Source organism: Pelodiscus sinensis, unplaced genomic scaffold, assembly GCF_049634645.1.
Source record: "Pelodiscus sinensis isolate JC-2024 unplaced genomic scaffold, ASM4963464v1 ctg82, whole genome shotgun sequence".
Classification (NCBI taxonomy): domain Eukaryota; kingdom Metazoa; phylum Chordata; order Testudines; family Trionychidae; genus Pelodiscus; species Pelodiscus sinensis.
Genome location: NW_027465999.1, coordinates 307,868 through 323,534, shown reverse-complemented (window position 1 = coordinate 323,534; position 15,667 = coordinate 307,868). Strand labels below are relative to the sequence as shown.

Genomic DNA, 15,667 nt, shown 5'->3' with positions numbered 1-15,667 from the left:
AGAACGCTGCCGTGTAGACGCCCCCGCGGGGAGCTGTCCCAGACTGGCCGCACCTCCCCCCTTACTCCGGATTAACCGCCCCATGTAAACAAACCCGAGCGCACAAGGATCTCTTGTCTCCCCACATCCCAGCCCCGGGTTCTGCTGGGAGGGAGGCAAAGACTCGAAGTGGGCCTGAAGCTGCTGACTAGCCCCCCGCTCTGGGGTGCTCTCCGGCGCTGCTCTGCCCCCGGGAGGGAGCTGCACTTTGCCAGGATGCGGCGCCACAAAGCCCAGTGCTCAGCGCTTCCCGCCCTCTGCGGGGAGAAAAATGCGCTGGAGGGCGGGCGTGTCAGGCAGTGGATATGTGCTGGGGGGGCGGGCGTGTCAGGCAGTGGATATGTGCTGGGGGGCGGGCGTGTCAGGCAGTGGATATGTGCTGGGGGGGCGGGCGTGTCAGGCAGTGGATATGCGCTGGGGGGTGGGTGTGTCAGGCAGTGGATATGTGCTGGGGGGGCGGGTGTGTCAGGCAGTGGATATGTGCTGGGGGGTGGGTGTGTCAGGCAGTGGATATGTGCTGGGGGGTGGGTGTGTCAGGCAGTGGATATGTGCTGGGGGGGCGGGCGTGTCAGGCAGTGGATATGCGCTGGGGGGTGGGTGTGTCAGGCAGTGGATATGTGCTGGGGGGGCGGGCGTGTCAGGCAGTGGATATGCGCTGGGGGGGCGGGCGTGTCAGGCAGTGGATATGTGCTGGGGGGCGGGCGTGTCAGGCAGTGGATATGCGCTGGGGGGTGGGTGTGTCAGGCAGTGGATATGTGCTGGGGGGGTGGGTGTGTCAGGCAGTGGATATGTGCTGGGGGGCGGGCGTGTCAGGCAGTGGATATGCGCTGGGGGGTGGGTGTGTCAGGCAGTGGATATGTGCTGGGGGGGTGGGTGTGTCAGGCAGTGGATATGCGCTGGGGGGTGGGTGTGTCAGGCAGTGGATATGTGCTGGGGGGGCGGGTGTGTCAGGCAGTGGATATGTGCTGGGGGGGTGGGTGTGTCAGGCAGTGGATATGCGCTGGGGGGGCGGGTGTGTCACGCAGTGGATATGTGCTGGGGGGCGGGTGTGTCAGGCAGTGGATATGTGCTGGGGGGGTGGGTGTGTCAGGCAGTGGATATGCCTGGAGGGGTGGGGGGGTCAGGCAGTGGATATGTGCTGGGGGGGTGGGCGTGTCAGGCAGTGGATATGTGCTGGGGGGTGGGTGTGTCAGGCAGTGGATATGTGCTGGGGGGGTGGGTGTGTCAGGCAGTGGATATGTGCTGGGGGGGTGGGTGTGTCAGGCAGTGGATATGCCTGGGGGGGTGGGTGTGTCAGGCAGTGGATATGTGCTGGGGGGTGGGTGTGTCAGGCAGTGGATATGTGCTGGGGGGTGGGTGTGTCAGGCAGTGGATATGTGCTGGGGGGGCGGGTGTGTCAGGCAGTGGATATGTGCTGGGGGGCGGGCGTGTCAGGCAGTGGATATGTGCTGGGGGGTGGGTGTGTCAGGCAGTGGATATGTGCTGGGGGGTGGGTGTGTCAGGCAGTGGATATGTGCTGGGGGGGTGGGTGTGTCAGGCAGTGGATATGTGCTGGGGGGTGGGTGTGTCAGGCGGTGGATATGTGCTGGGGGGTGGGTGTGTCAGGCAGTGGATATGTGCTGGGGGGGTGGGTGTGTCAGGCAGTGGATATGTGCTGGGGGGTGGGTGTGTCAGGCAGTGGATATGCCTGGGGGTGCGGGTGTGTCAGGCAGTGGATATGGGCTGGGGGGTGGGTGTGTCAGGCAGTGGATATGTGCTGGGGGGTGGGTGTGTCAGGCAGTGGATATGCCTGGGGGGGTGGGTGTGTCAGGCAGTGGATATGTGCTGGGGGGGCGGGCGTGTCAGGCAGTGGATATGTGCTGGGGGGGCGGGTGTGTCAGGCAGTGGATATGCCTGGGGGGGTGGGTGTGTCAGGCAGTGGATATGTGCTGGGGGGGTGGGCGTGTCAGGCAGTGGATATGTGCTGGGGGGGTGGGTGTGTCAGGCAGTGGATATGCCTGGGGGGGCGGGTGTGTCAGGCAGTGGATATGCCTGGGGGGGCGGGTGTGTCAGGCAGTGGATATGCCTGGGGGGGCGGGTGTGTCAGGCAGTGGATATGTGCTGGGGGGGTGGGCGTGTCAGGCAGTGGATATGGGCTGGGGGGTGGGTGTGTCAGGCAGTGGATATGCCTGGGGGGGCGGGTGTGTCAGGCAGTGGATATGCCTGGGGGGGCGGGTGTGTCAGGCAGTGGATATGTGCTGGGGGGTGGGCGTGTCAGGCAGTGGATATGCCTGGGGGGGCGGGTGTGTCAGGCAGTGGATATGTGCTGGGGGGGTGGGCGTGTCAGGCAGTGGATATGGGCTGGGGGGTGGGTGTGTCAGGCAGTGGATATGCCTGGGGGGGCGGGTGTGTCAGGCAGTGGATATGCCTGGGGGGGCGGGTGTGTCAGGCAGTGGATATGTGCTGGGGGGTGGGCGTGTCAGGCAGTGGATATGGGCTGGGGGGCGGGTGTGTCAGGCAGTGGATATGTGCTGGGGGGGCGGGTGTGTCAGGCAGTGGATATGCCTGGGGGGGCGGGTGTGTCAGGCAGTGGATATGTGCTGGGGGGGTGGGTGTGTCAGGCAGTGGATATGGGCTGGGGGGTGGGTGTGTCAGGCAGTGGATATGCCTGGGGGGGCGGGTGTGTCAGGCAGTGGATATGCCTGGGGGGGGCAGGCGCGTGATGAGATCCCCTGGGACAGGGCAGGATCCCGGAGGGCTGGGGGGGTCCCAGACCCCCTCCCCGGTGGGTTTTGCTGGAGGAGGAACGGCGCTGGCAGCCAGGCCGGGGCCGTGCCGAGGGGAAGCGCCTGACCAGGCTGAAACGCGGAGCCACACGAGCCCCCTCGGTGACCAAACGAGTCCCAGCCTGGCCCCGCGGTGGGAGACGGCGCTGCCCCCGCCCCAGAAGGGAGGGGTCGTCCCGCGTCTGGGAGCAGCCGCCGAGCCTGCCAACCCGCCAGCAAGCCGAGCCCGGGCTGCCCACGCACCATCTGGCCCTTTCCTGCTTCACGCATCCACCGGCCAACACCACATTTCCCAGCCTTCTGGGCAGGGCCCACTGGCAGCCAGCCCCCAGCCCGCTCGCTGGGCGCCGGGGTCTGGTGTTCACAGAGACCCCCGTCCTGCTACCCGGGGGGGCAGCCCCTTCGGGCGTCTTCCGTCGGCCCCCCAGGACTACCAGGGGCTTTGGAAACGCAGACTCCTGTGGGCGTGGCGAGCCTCAGCGTCTCCACTTCCACGCCGGTGGGTAAGCCGGCTGCGAGGAGGCGGGCAGCTCCGTGCGACTGACTAGTTCTGAGGTCTACAACGTGTGTTGATTATCAAGGGAAGTTAATTTAGCTGCCAATTCTCCAGCTCACATGGCGTCTAAAAATTATTAATGTTGTTTCTATTCCTGTAGTGCTCACAGACCCCGGCCGAGATCAGGGCCCGTCGGGCCGGGCGCCCCCAGACACCAGCCGAGATCAGGGCCCGTCGGGCCGGGCGCCCCCAGACACCAGCCGAGATCAGGGCCCCGTCGGGCCGGGCGCCCCCAGACACCAGCCGAGATCAGGGCCCCGTCGGGCCGGGCGCCCCCAGACACCACCCGAGATCAGGGCCCGTCGGGCCGGGCGCCCCCAGACACCAGCCGAGATCAGGGCCCGTCGGGCCGGGCGCCCCCAGACACCACCCGAGATCAGGGCCCGTCGGGCCGGCACCCCCCAGACACCAGCCGAGATCAGGGCCCGTCGGGCCGGCACCCCCCAGACACCAGCCGAGATCAGGGCCCGTCGGACCGGCACCCCCCAGACACCAGCCGAGATCAGGGCCCGTTGGGCTGGGCATCCCCAGACACCAGCCGAGATCAGGGCCCGTCGGACCGGCACCCCCCAGACACCAGCCGAGATCAGGGCCCCGTCGGGCTGGGCGTCCCCAGACACAGGCCGGGATCAGGGCCCTTCGGGCTGGGCGTCCCCAGACACCAGCTGAGATCAGGGCCCGTCGGACCGGCACCCCCCAGACACCAGCTGAGATCAGGGCCCGTCGGGCCGGCACCCCCCAGACACCAGCTGAGATCAGGGCCCGTCGGACCGGCACCCCCCAGACACCAGCCGAGATCAGGGCCCGTCGGGCTGGGCGTCCCCAGACACCAGCCGAGATCAGGGCCCGTCAGGCCGGCACCCCCCAGACACCAGCTGAGATCAGGGCCCGTCGGACCGGCACCCCCCAGACACCAGCCGAGATCAGGGCCCGTTGGGCCGGGCGTCCCCAGACACCAGCCGAGATCAGGGCCCGTCGGGCCGGGCTCCCCCAGACACCAGCCGAGATCAGGGCCCGTCGGGCCGGGCTCCCCCAGACACCAGCCGAGATCAGGGCCCGTCAGGCCGGCACCCCCCAGACACCAGCTGAGATCAGGGCCCGTCGGGCCGGGCGCCCCCCAGACACCAGCTGAGATCAGGGCCCGTCGGGCCGGCACCCCCCAGACTCCAGCCGAGATCAGGGCCCGTCGGGCCGGGCACCACCCAGACCCCAGCTGAGATCAGGGCCCGTCGGGCCGGCACCCCCCAGACTCCAGCCGAGATCAGGGCCCGTCGGGCCGGCACCCCCCAGACACCAGCCGAGATCAGGGCCCGTCGGGCCGGCACCCCCCAGACTCCAGCCGAGATCAGGGCCCGTCGGGCCGGGCGCCCCCAGACACCAGCCGAGATCAGGGCCCGTCGGGCCGGGCTCCCCCAGACACCAGCCGAGATCAGGGCCCGTCGGGCCGGCACCCCCCAGACACCAGCCGAGATCAGGGCCCGTCGGGCCGGGCTCCCCCAGACACCAGCCGAGATCAGGGCCCGTCGGACCGGCAGCCCCCAGACACCAGCCGAGATCAGGGCCCGTCGGACCGGGCGCCCCCAGACACCAGCCGAGATCAGGGCCCGTCGGGCCGGGCGCCCCCCAGACACCAGCCGAGATCAGGGCCCGTCGGGCCGGCAGCCCCCAGACACCAGCCGAGATCAGGGCCCGTCGGACCGGGCGCCCCCAGACACCAGCCGAGATCAGGGCCCGTCGGGCCGGGCGCCCCCCAGACACCAGCCGAGATCAGGGCCCGTCGGGCCGGGCGCCCCCAGACACCAGCCGAGATCAGGGCCCGTCGGGCCGGCAGCCCCCAGACACCAGCCGAGATCAGGGCCCGTCAGGCCGGCACCCCCCAGACACCAGCTGAGATCAGGGCCCGTCGGGCCGGGCGCCCCCCAGACACCAGCTGAGATCAGGGCCCGTCGGGCCGGCACCCCCCAGACACCAGCCGAGATCAGGGCCCGTCGGGCCGGCACCCCCCAGACACCAGCCGAGATCAGGGCCCGTCAGGCCGGCACCCCCCAGACACCAGCTGAGATCAGGGCCCGTCGGACCGGCACCCCCCAGACACCAGCCGAGATCAGGGCCCGTCGGACCGGCACCCCCCAGACACCAGCTGAGATCAGGGCCCGTCAGGCCGGCACCCCCCAGACACCAGCCGAGATCAGGGCCCGTCGGGCCGGCACCCCCCAGACTCCAGCCGAGATCAGGGCCCGTCGGGCCGGCACCCCCCAGACTCCAGCCGAGATCAGGGCCCGTCGGGCCGGCACCCCCCAGACTCCAGCCGAGATCAGGGCCCGTCGGGCCGGGCGCCCCCAGACTCCAGCCGAGATCAGGGCCCGTCGGGCTGGGCGTCCCCAGACACCGGCCGGGATCTCAGAATAAATTCCCCAACTCAGAACACATCCCCAAACTCACCTCCAGCTCAGACTGACCCCCCAGCCCTTCGTCCCTCATTCCCTCCCAACCTCCAGACCTTGGCACCGGATCTCAGCTCCGCCCCCAGCCTTCTCGCATCCCAACCCTCGGCTCCGGCCGTCGGAAACGCCTCCCCAGGACTGTCCCAAGGCCGATGCCTGGGCTTTGTGCCCTGCTGCTCGCGGCTCGCCGGCCAGGCCGAGGGGACCCTGGCTGCCCAGCGGCTGGGGGGGCCAGACGGGTTTGGCACCACATTCCTAGTGCGCATGCTTCAGGCCCCTCTCCCCGCCACCCCCTCCTTCCCCGTGCACACCCGGCCGGGCAGACACGCCAGCCCCTGGCCACCCGGCCGGTGCCAAAGGCTGCCTGGCAACCGGCACAGGGGGCTGCGTCACCGTCCATCACAGAGCCAGGCCTGGGGCAGGAGGGGGGACTCTCTCCCGGGATTCAGTAGCCCACGGGCCGGGGGTGGAGCGAAGTGGGAAGGAGCCGTCCAGCCCTGGAGGGCAATTTCTGTACGAGGCTGCAGGGGAGGGAGAGAGGGTGGGCGGGGGGGAGAGGGCAGAAGAGGGAGAGAGGAAGGAGAAGGAGAGAGGCCGGGAGAGAGAGAGGACAGGTGGGGGGGAAGAGAGGGCGGGGGGGAGAGGGGGCGGGAGGGGGGAGAGGGCAGGGGAGAGATAGGGCAGGGGAGGGAGAGAGGGCGGGGGGAGAAAGGACAGGTGGGGGGGAAGAGAGGGCGGGGGGGAGAGGGCAGCGGAGGGAGAGAGGGTGGGGGAAGAGAGGGCGGGGGGGAGAGGGCGGGGGGGAGAGGGTGGGGGGAGAGAGGGCGGGGGGGAGAGGGTGCGGGGGAGAGGGCGGGGGGGAGAGGACGGGGGGGAGAGAGGACAGGTGGGGGGGAAGAGAGGGCGGGGGGGAGAGGGCGGGGGAGAGAGAGGACAGGTGGGGGGGAAGAGAGGGTGGGGGGAGAGAGGGCGGGGGAGAGAGAGGACAGGTGGGGGGGAAGAGAGGGTGGGGGGAGAGAGGGCGGGGGAGAGAGAGGACAGGTGGGGGGGAAGAGAGGGTGGGGGGAGAGAGGGCGGGGGAGAGAGAGGACAGGTGGGGGGAAGAGAGGGTGGGGGGAAGAGAGGGCGGGGGAGAGAGAGGACAGGTGGGGGGGAAGAGAGGGTGGGGGGGAGAGAGGGCGGGGGGAAGAGAGGGCAGTGGAGGGAGAGAGGGTGGGGGGAAGAGAGGGCGGGGGGAAGAGAGGGCAGTGGAGGGAGGGAGGGCGGGGGGGAGAGGGCGGGGGGAAGAGAGGGCGGGGGGGAGAGAGGACGGGGGGAAGAGAGGGCGGGGGGAAGAGAGGGTGGGGGGGAGAGAGGGCAGTGGAGGGAGAGAGGGCGGGGGGGAGAGGGCGGGGGGAAGAGAGGGCGGGGGGAGAGCGGACGGGGGGAAGAGAGGGCGGGGGGGAGAGAGGACGGGGGGAAGAGAGGGCGGGGGGGGGGAGAGGGCAGCAAGGGGAGAGCCACCCGCCCAGAATAGCTGGTGTCACAGCAGGGTCCGTGCCGGGCGGGGAGGCCGGTTTCGCGGGGTCTTACGGAGCCAGTGCCCGGCGGGTCCATCGGGGCGCGAGGCAGGCTAAGGCCGTACGCCTCACGGCAGGCGCCAGCCCCGCGGGGCGCTGTGGAATAGCCCCTAGGAAAGCCCCTTCCTACCCCGGGCGCCGAGGCTGTGCTAGGCCCTGACGCATGGCGATTGCCGAAAGACGCAGCTGGCTGGTCCCTGCCCCCGCTGCTTTCTCTTTAATAGCAGGAGGAGGATGCTGGACGAGGGGTTCTCTGCGACTGGGGGGCCTGTTTCCGCTCCTCCCTCGTGTCACGAATCCGGGCAGATTCCTCTGGGTGGCGCCCACTGGCTCCATCGACAGCTTTGAGGAGCAGTGGGCGCTGGCCGGGTTCTCTGCTCGGTGTCCCCATCCGGCTCCCTTATTTTGAACCTCTAGCCGCACTTCTTGATCCTTTAGTCATTATTTGTCCCAAGCAATTAGTTGAACATGGGTCCAGTGTCCCTCCCATAAGGTTGGGGAGGGCCCATGATTTCAAATAGGCCCCACTGCTTTCTCCTGCCGGTGCTGGGAGGGGAGGGGCTGCGGCAAGTCCCAGACCAGCTCTTGGACGCCACGGAGCCTGAGGAAGGAGACGCCAACCAGCCCCGCGAGCCGGGCTCCGAAATGTCAGCGGCTGTGCTGCGTGGATGCCAGGTTTGGCGCCGGGCGCGCTCGCCGCAGTCCCTCCCCAGAGAGGAGTCGTTCCGCGCTGAGCGGCGGTGGAGGGCGGGGAGGGGCGGTACCAGCGCCCACGGGGCTACTGGCAATGGACCATCTGGCGGGCGGACATGGCGCCCCGTAGCAGGAATGGGGGGCGAGGGGGCGAGGCCTAGCGGTTAGAGCAAGGACCCGGCCCTGTTGGCCGCTCCAGGGCGCGGGGTCGGGACGCCTGGGCTAGTGCAAACTGAGCCAGGACGCCTGAGTTCGCCTCTCCTGGGATTGGTTTGTCCAGGCACAGGCACAGACCTCTCCTCCCTGTGGGACTCGGCCCGTGGGCCCAGGCTGGGAGCACGTGCCCGGCAGCGCTGGTCGGAAACGGCTGCGCGGGGAGACCTGCCCGCGCCAGCGAGAAGCGTTTCCAAGCAGCAGGTGAAGAGGCAACCCGACCCCGCCGGCAGGGCGCGATTCCCAGGCACGCCTGGGTTCCTTCGTCTAGCGGAGCAAACGCCACCAGCCGGACGTGAGAACCTGCCCAGTTTCACTAGGCCCGGATCTGCATGCGTCTGGCGGAGCCGGTCACGACGGCGCCTTTCCTGGGGAGGGCCAGCTGACGGAACGGCCTCGCTAGCCAGTGCAGGCCGAGTCGGCCAGGCGGCACGGTGTCTGCCCCAGCTGCGAGAACGAGCCAGCACCATGATTTGAACGGCTGTAGTGTCTGGCGCCGCGCCAGGCGCTGTACATTTGTATTGCCAATCGGTGACTCACGGCAGCACCTTGGTGCCCTGATCACGGGCCAGCCCCCCTTGCGCAAGGCACTGCCCACCCTGGTCACTCTCATCACCATTTCTTGGGGGAAACCGAGGCACCACGATGGGGAATGAAGGTGAGTGGGAGGGAGGCTGGAAACACAGGCCCATCCGTGCTACCCAGGGCTCCGCAGAGCATGGGGAAAAGTCCTTCGACGCCAGCTTGTCCTAACAAAACGGGCCGCTTGTGCCCCAGGCACCTGTGTTCTCCTGGCGCCACTGGACGTCGCGGAGCCTGCAACCCTGCCACAAACGTGCCCGAAATTCCCAAGGCGCCAAGTCAGCGGGGAGGGGGAAATGTTCGGATTTGACCAAAAAACTTTCCTATGGGAGAAAAACGAAAACTCTCGGCTGGCAGCTCTAAGGCTCCCGACTCCCGCCCAGCCCGGCTGGACGGTCACTATGTCTGATTTACCCACCCCTCTCCCACCCAGGAATTAACAGTCGTCCCCCCCACGCTCCCCTGCTCTGTGGGTCGCTAACAGAACCCAGGACAAGGCTGCCGGACTGCGGGGTGCTGGCCCAGTGAGCCCTGGGAACACACCCCCAGGCTGCCAGACGGGCACAGCTCTCGCCCGTGCACACCTGCATCTGGCCACAGACCGGCAGGACCTGAGCGCACAGTGCGCAGTGCCGAGATGCAGCCACCTCTGGGGTGGGATGTGGCAGGCTTGAAACAGCGTCAGGCACCCCCGACCCTGCACCCCCGTCCGCAGCAAGATGTGACTCCACCAGCCAGTCGAACAGGGAGGTTCGTGGCTGCTCCGAGATCCAGCCCGGCCCGGGTTTGAGGTGGACAGCGGAGTGAGGGGCAGGCAGCCTCAGACCCCTTGGGGCTGGGGACAGGCCCCTGAGCCCCCAGTACCCAGCTTAGTCTCTTCTCTTGGTGATTGTCCAGCCAAGACTGCCCGGCCCCCAGCCCTGCCCCCCAGCCCTGCCCCCCAGCCAGGTGTCCGTCTCCGCCTCCCTCCCTTTGGCTCTCCCCGGGGAAGAGCCTTGTTACCTGCCAGGCTGGGCCGAGGTGTCTGGGCCAATCCACACGTGGGGGAGTGAGTGGGAATCGCACAGCCCAGCGCTGGGGACCCCGGGCTACAGAGCAGACCCCCCCCCGCCACACAAAGCCCCAATAGCCTCTCGGCTGCACGCGGGGGGAGACCCTGCAGCACCTTGGAGCGCCGCAGCCGCCTGCGCCGCTGGGGGCCTCCTGTGTTCCTGGGCCGGCGCGACTAGTCGGACTACGGAGCCACCCAGCCCCCGCCCGAGTCCTCCTCCAGCGGGAAACCGACTCGTCAGGTCCCCAGATCTGCCGTCTCCCGACTCCAGCCAAGAGTCCACCCCCGCATGGAGGAAACGCGCTTTTAGGTGGCACCAGACCCGCCCCCCCGGGCCTGGCGGGGCAGCCGGATTGGGAGGAGCAGCCCCCTTCTGTCTGGAGACCCTCGAGAGCATCCCACCTTCCTGCCCACGCAGCTTAGGGCTCGCCTGCCCCCCGGCATGTCAGCAGGGCCCGGAGAGGTGGGCACGGGGGCAGGGACGGGACTGGAGCGTCTCCCAAGGCCCTGCCCGTCCGCGGTTCCTGCTGCCAAGTGACGTGCTCTTGGGGGAAGGAGGCTGCACTGGGTTTCTTGGGTCACGGGGAGCGGAGCGCGACCAGGCGTCCGCACACGAGTGCCCAGCACAGAGCTCACGAGCCGCACGACCGCCTGGACCCTCACACCAGCCGCATGCCCGGAACTTCAGGGCACGAGTGGGGGTCCAGCCCAGAGACAGCCCTCTTCCAAAAGCCCCGCCCCCAGAGAGTCACCCGTCGCTGTGGCAGTATAGGGTCTATGACACACGCGTGAGCCGTTCTTACTCCCCTCATGCCCAGAAGGCATCTCAGCCACAAGGAAGAGGTGACCCTTAACCAGCTAGAAGGCAAAGGGCCTGGCTCCCCATCATGCAGCACCACCTTGTGCCGCGCTGCACAGTGGGAAGTGCCGCCGGCCCGGCATTTACCCCACTTCCACGGCTGGGTGAGGGCCCCTCAGCCCCCCAGGGAATCAACCCGGGCTCTCGGTAAGCACCCGCCGGGCCAGCGTGAGCCAGGCTCCAAGCCAGGGCTGTGACCGACCCTCGTCCTCAGTGGACTGGACTCACGGGCTACAGCAAGCCCACGACCTCGTCGGCATTGACGGGTCACCCCGATTCCTGCTGCTGGCGGCAAACCCGCCTCTGGCTTCCCACGGGCCGGCCACTGACGGGCCACATTTCCCAGGGTTTCTCCCCAGCAGGGAGGGCCAGCAGCTTGCTGGCAGGCTAATCCAACACCGGGAGTTGGGGCTTGCAGAGTGCGGGAGTGGACTCCCAGGCCTCGCCAGGCGGCCGGGCAGGGGCCTCTGGGCAGAGCAGGGACCGGCAGGTGGAGCAGGGATCGGTGGGCAGAGCAGGGAACTCTGGGCGGAGCAGGGAACTCTGGGCGGAGCAGGGACCGGTGGGCGGAGCAGGGAACTCTGGGTGGAGCAGGGACCGGCGGGCGGAGCAGGGACCGGTGGGCGGAGCAGGGACCGGCGGGCGGAGCAGGGAACTCTGGGCAGAGCAGGGACCGTCGGGCGGAGCAGGGAACTCTGGGCAGAGAAGGGACCGTCGGGCGGAGCAGGGAACTCTGGGCAGAGCAGGGACCGGCGGACGGAGCAGGGACCGGCGGGCGGAGCAGGGACCGGCGGGCGGAGCAGGGACCGGCGGGCGGAGCAGGGACCGTTGGGCGGAGCAGGGACCAGTGGGCAGAGAAGGGACTGGCGGGCAGAGCAGGGACCGGCGGACGGAGCAGGGACCGGCGGGCGGAGCAGGGACCGGCGGGCGGAGCAGGGACCGGCGGGCGGAGCAGGGACCGTTGGGCGGAGCAGGGACCAGTGGGCAGAGAAGGGACTGGCGGGCAGAGCAGGGACCGGCGGGTGGAGCAGGGACCGGTGGGCATAGCAGGGACCGGCGGGCGGAGCAGGGACCGTTGGGCGGAGCAGGGACCGGCGGGCAGAGCAGGGACCGGCGGGCAGAGAAGGGACCGGCGGGCAGAGCAGGGACCGGCGGGCTGTACTTACACAGTCTCGTCATCCTTGAACTCCAGCTCCCCGCAGGCATCCTCGTAGTCGATGCCGGCGCCGCGAGCCGTCCCCTCCACCGTGCGGTAGGGGACCATCACCGTGCCCCGCGCCCCCGAGCTGCGCACCACCTTCACCTCCATGGTGCCCTGGCACTCGCTGACCCGCAGCAGCCTGTCCTGGAAGGTGAAGATACCGGCGTGGTCGTCGTCCAGGATGGTGACGGTGGCGATGAGCGGGGCCACCAGCCGCCCCTTGGGGTGGTCGGCCGAGTCGGACTCGAACATGCCCTCGGCGTCCCCCACCCGCAGGTTGAGCAGCCGCACGAAGAAGTGCTCGTCCTCCTCAAAGATGTCGTCGTCGATGATGCCGATCTTGAGCTCCTTCTGCGTCTCGCCCGGCTTGAAGATCAGCGTCCCCTCGCTGTACTCGTAGTCGGAGCCCGCCTTGGCCGAGCCGTCCTCCGTCTTGTAGTCCACGTAGAAGGTATGGTAGTCCTCCCCGCCCTGCTGGCAGGCCACAGTCAGCGTGACCGAGCCGCAGTTCTCCAGGCAGTGGTACAGGCAGGGTTCGAAGAAGATCTTGCTGTAGTTCTCCTCCTCCGCCTCCGACGGCACCTCCAGGAGGTTGGACGACTTCTTGGCGAACTCCGAGACGTGCTTCTTGAGGATGTTCCCGGCCCCGGTCATCATGCGGGTGGCCTGGATGCGGTAGAACGCGCGGCTCTTCTGCTGGTGCAGCAGGGCGTAGTAGTTGGCCATCTCCACCAGCTGTTCCAGCTCCTTGTCCGGGTGCTTCTGCTTGAGGTCCTTGAGGATCTGGATCACCTCCTTGCGGCTCTCGTCCAGCTCCTTCTCCTCCTGGGCGGTGGAGGCCAGGGCCGGGGAGGCGGAGGGCGCCCCGTCCATGAAGGCGCTCTCCCGGTGGTCGTTGGCCAGGAAGCTGCCGTCCATCTCGATGTCCTTGGGGAACTCCCCCTCGGTGCCGATGATGATGCCGCTGCGCGGGTCGGCCCGGTAGCGCTTGTAGACGTACTTGTAGAAGAACAGGCGCTTGTCGGCGATCCAGGCGAAGACCACGCAGACCGGGAAGAAGACCAGCGTCAGCAGGGCCTCCCAGACCTGCACCACGCCCGGGGAGATGACGGCCAGGATGAGGTAGAGCCAGATGTAGGCGAAGATGCTCCAGGAGGCCGTGACGAAGAAGACGCGGAGGTGCCGGATCCGGCGGATCTCTCCGGCAGGGATGACGTAGACGCAGATGGCGATCACCACGAACATGTTGAAGGCGGCGCTGCCCACGATGGTGCCGGGGCCCAGCTCCCCGGCCTGGAAGTTGTGCCCGCACACCTCGATGACGGAGAGCAGGATCTCGGGCGCCGAGGAGCCCAGCGCCATCAGGGTCAGGTTGGAGACTGTCTCGTTCCAGATGCGCACGGTGCCGATGCTGGTCTCCCCGTTGGCCTTGGTGATGGTGATCTCCTTCTCCTTGGAGGTGATGACCTCGATGGAGGCCATGAAGCGGTCAGCGATGATGGAGACGCCCAGGAACATATACATCATGGCCACGAAGTAGACGATGGCTCGGGCGGCCTTGTCGCCGAAGGAGGGGTTGTCCGGCTGCCAGACGGGCAGCAGCACCCCAGGATGGCACTGGTTGGACCCTCGGCAAGTCAGGTTGCTCTCCGGCACTGTCTCCAAGGCGCCCACGTGGGAGACGTTCTCAGCCAGGAGGGCAGACGCCAGCAGCGCCTTGGCGAGGAAGGGGGGCAGGGGGTGCCGTGCCAGCGCCATGGTCTCGGGCGCGTTGGTCCGGCTGCCAGGCCCGGCCGGATCTAGAGAAGAGAAAGACAGAGCGTTGCAATAGCATGGCAGGCGTCCCAACGCACTGGGCCCTCCCAGGGCCAGGAGAGAGCCCAGGAGTCCTGGTGCCCAGCCACGCCCATAACCACTAGACACCACTCCCCTCCCCATGCTGAGCTGGATTGCACCCGGCTCCTGCGCTAACCAACCAATGGAGGCTGCCGGGTCCCAGCCTGGCTCCCCCACCCTGCCCTGCCCCAGCTGCCTTCGGAGCGTTCTCTGTTCACTAGCCCGGCGGGAGGGACCTGCCCCCCAGGATGAACAAGCCTGGCTCTGTGGCTGTGCCCTGGGAACAGCCCGGGCCCAACCCTACCCTCAGGATGGAGCATCCGATAGAGAAACAGTCCCTGTGACTGTCCCCACCGTGTACAGGCCTTCCGCCCCCAGGCAGCTTAACGTGTGACTAAAGGAGAACCCGCTTAGCCAGCAGCAGCAGTAGGCTGTTATCCTCTCTGGGGCCCGGCCACTAGGGAGGCGAAGACTCAAGCCCACACAGCATGCACGTACACCGGACATGGAGGTGCACAGGCACAGAAGGGGCACATACACACGCGTGCAGTGCAGACACCCGCGCACCTGGGTTTGTATGTACACCCACTATGCACAAACACATATGCAGTTCATATGCACATGGATCATACACACATGCACATAGAGTGTACACATTCACACCCGGGTTTGTACACACCTCCCCTCTGTGCACCCGGAGCTTTGTGTGTATAAACAAAGAGCATGCACACGCCCAGTTTTGTGCACACCAGTCCCATACACTGGCACACACAGGCAGCGTGTGCACATCCCCACGCACACATGTGCCTTTGGCTGCCTGCTTAGGAACAATGGGATTAGGCAGGCGAGTGGCACATTCGGACAGGAGCCGGGCCAGCCTCCCGCCCCAGGGAATAGCGGGGAGCCTGGAGAAGCCGCATCTGCCGGGGCGCACCCCTAAGGGGGTTTAGCAAAACGATGTCAAGTCATGTCGGGGAGTGTGACGCAGTGGGGGGTGCTGTAGGGTGTGTGTGTGGGGGGGGTGTACCTCAGTCCCCCCCGACCCTCCCCCATTTTGCAGCTCTCTGCATGAGTGGGGAGGCCAGGCACGACTCACTGGGGAATAGTGATAGAAATGTGGCCGTGTGAGTCTGGTCCAGCTGAAACAAAAGGCAGGACCAGGCAGCACTTTACAGACTAACAAGATGGTTTATTAGGTGAGGAGCTTTCGTGGGCCAGACCCACTTCCTCAGATCAAATAGTGGAAGAAAATTGGCCCGACCATCTATACCAACGGGTGTAGTGAACACACATGACATCGACAAATCAGACTTTAGAACAGAGGGGGAAGGTTAGTGTCTGTGAGGTAACGACATTAGGGGTGATAACTGGGGAAGCTGGCTTTGTAATGGGTGAGATAATTAGCATCTTTGTTAAGGCCCATATGTAAAGTGTCAAATTTAAGCCTGAATGACAGTTCTGAGGCTTCTCGTTGAGTCTGAAGTTACAATCTCTTTGAAGCAATAGGCATGTTTTACCGTCACTGAGAGAATGGCCAGTCGGTTCAAATGGCAGGCAACAGTTTTCTCTGTGGGAAAAAGCCTGATGTCTGTTTTCTGTGCATTGATTCTTTGGCGTCTGTCCAATGGACATAGCAGACGGACACTTTCGGCACAAGTTATATTTCTGGATGAAGAGAACGCACTGGGACGTGCGTCAGAGTCTTACCTCCTGGGGCCCAGGGGACAAAAGACTCCTTGGGCTAACATGAAGAGAACAGACTAAGCCGAGTGCGGGGGATTCGGGGGCTTGGGTACCGCTGCTCCAAGGGGGTCTGAGGCTGCCTGCCCCTTACTCCGCTGTCCACCTCGAACCCGGGCCGGGCCGTAT

General features: G+C 67.1%; 1 protein-coding gene across 2 annotated transcripts in view; it reads right to left on the bottom strand.

Moving 5' to 3' along the window:
• SLC8A2 (solute carrier family 8 member A2) overlaps positions 1 to 15,667 on the bottom strand; it is a 61,316-nt gene that overhangs the window by 35,441 nt on the left and 10,208 nt on the right. For both annotated transcript variants that reach the window (XM_075917977.1, XM_075917978.1), the window contains exon 2: positions 11,928 to 13,761. In XM_075917977.1, coding sequence (XP_075774092.1) covers positions 11,928 to 13,720 — 1,793 coding nt within the window. In that variant the 5' untranslated portion in view covers positions 13,721 to 13,761. The remainder of the gene's footprint in view (positions 1 to 11,927; positions 13,762 to 15,667) is intronic.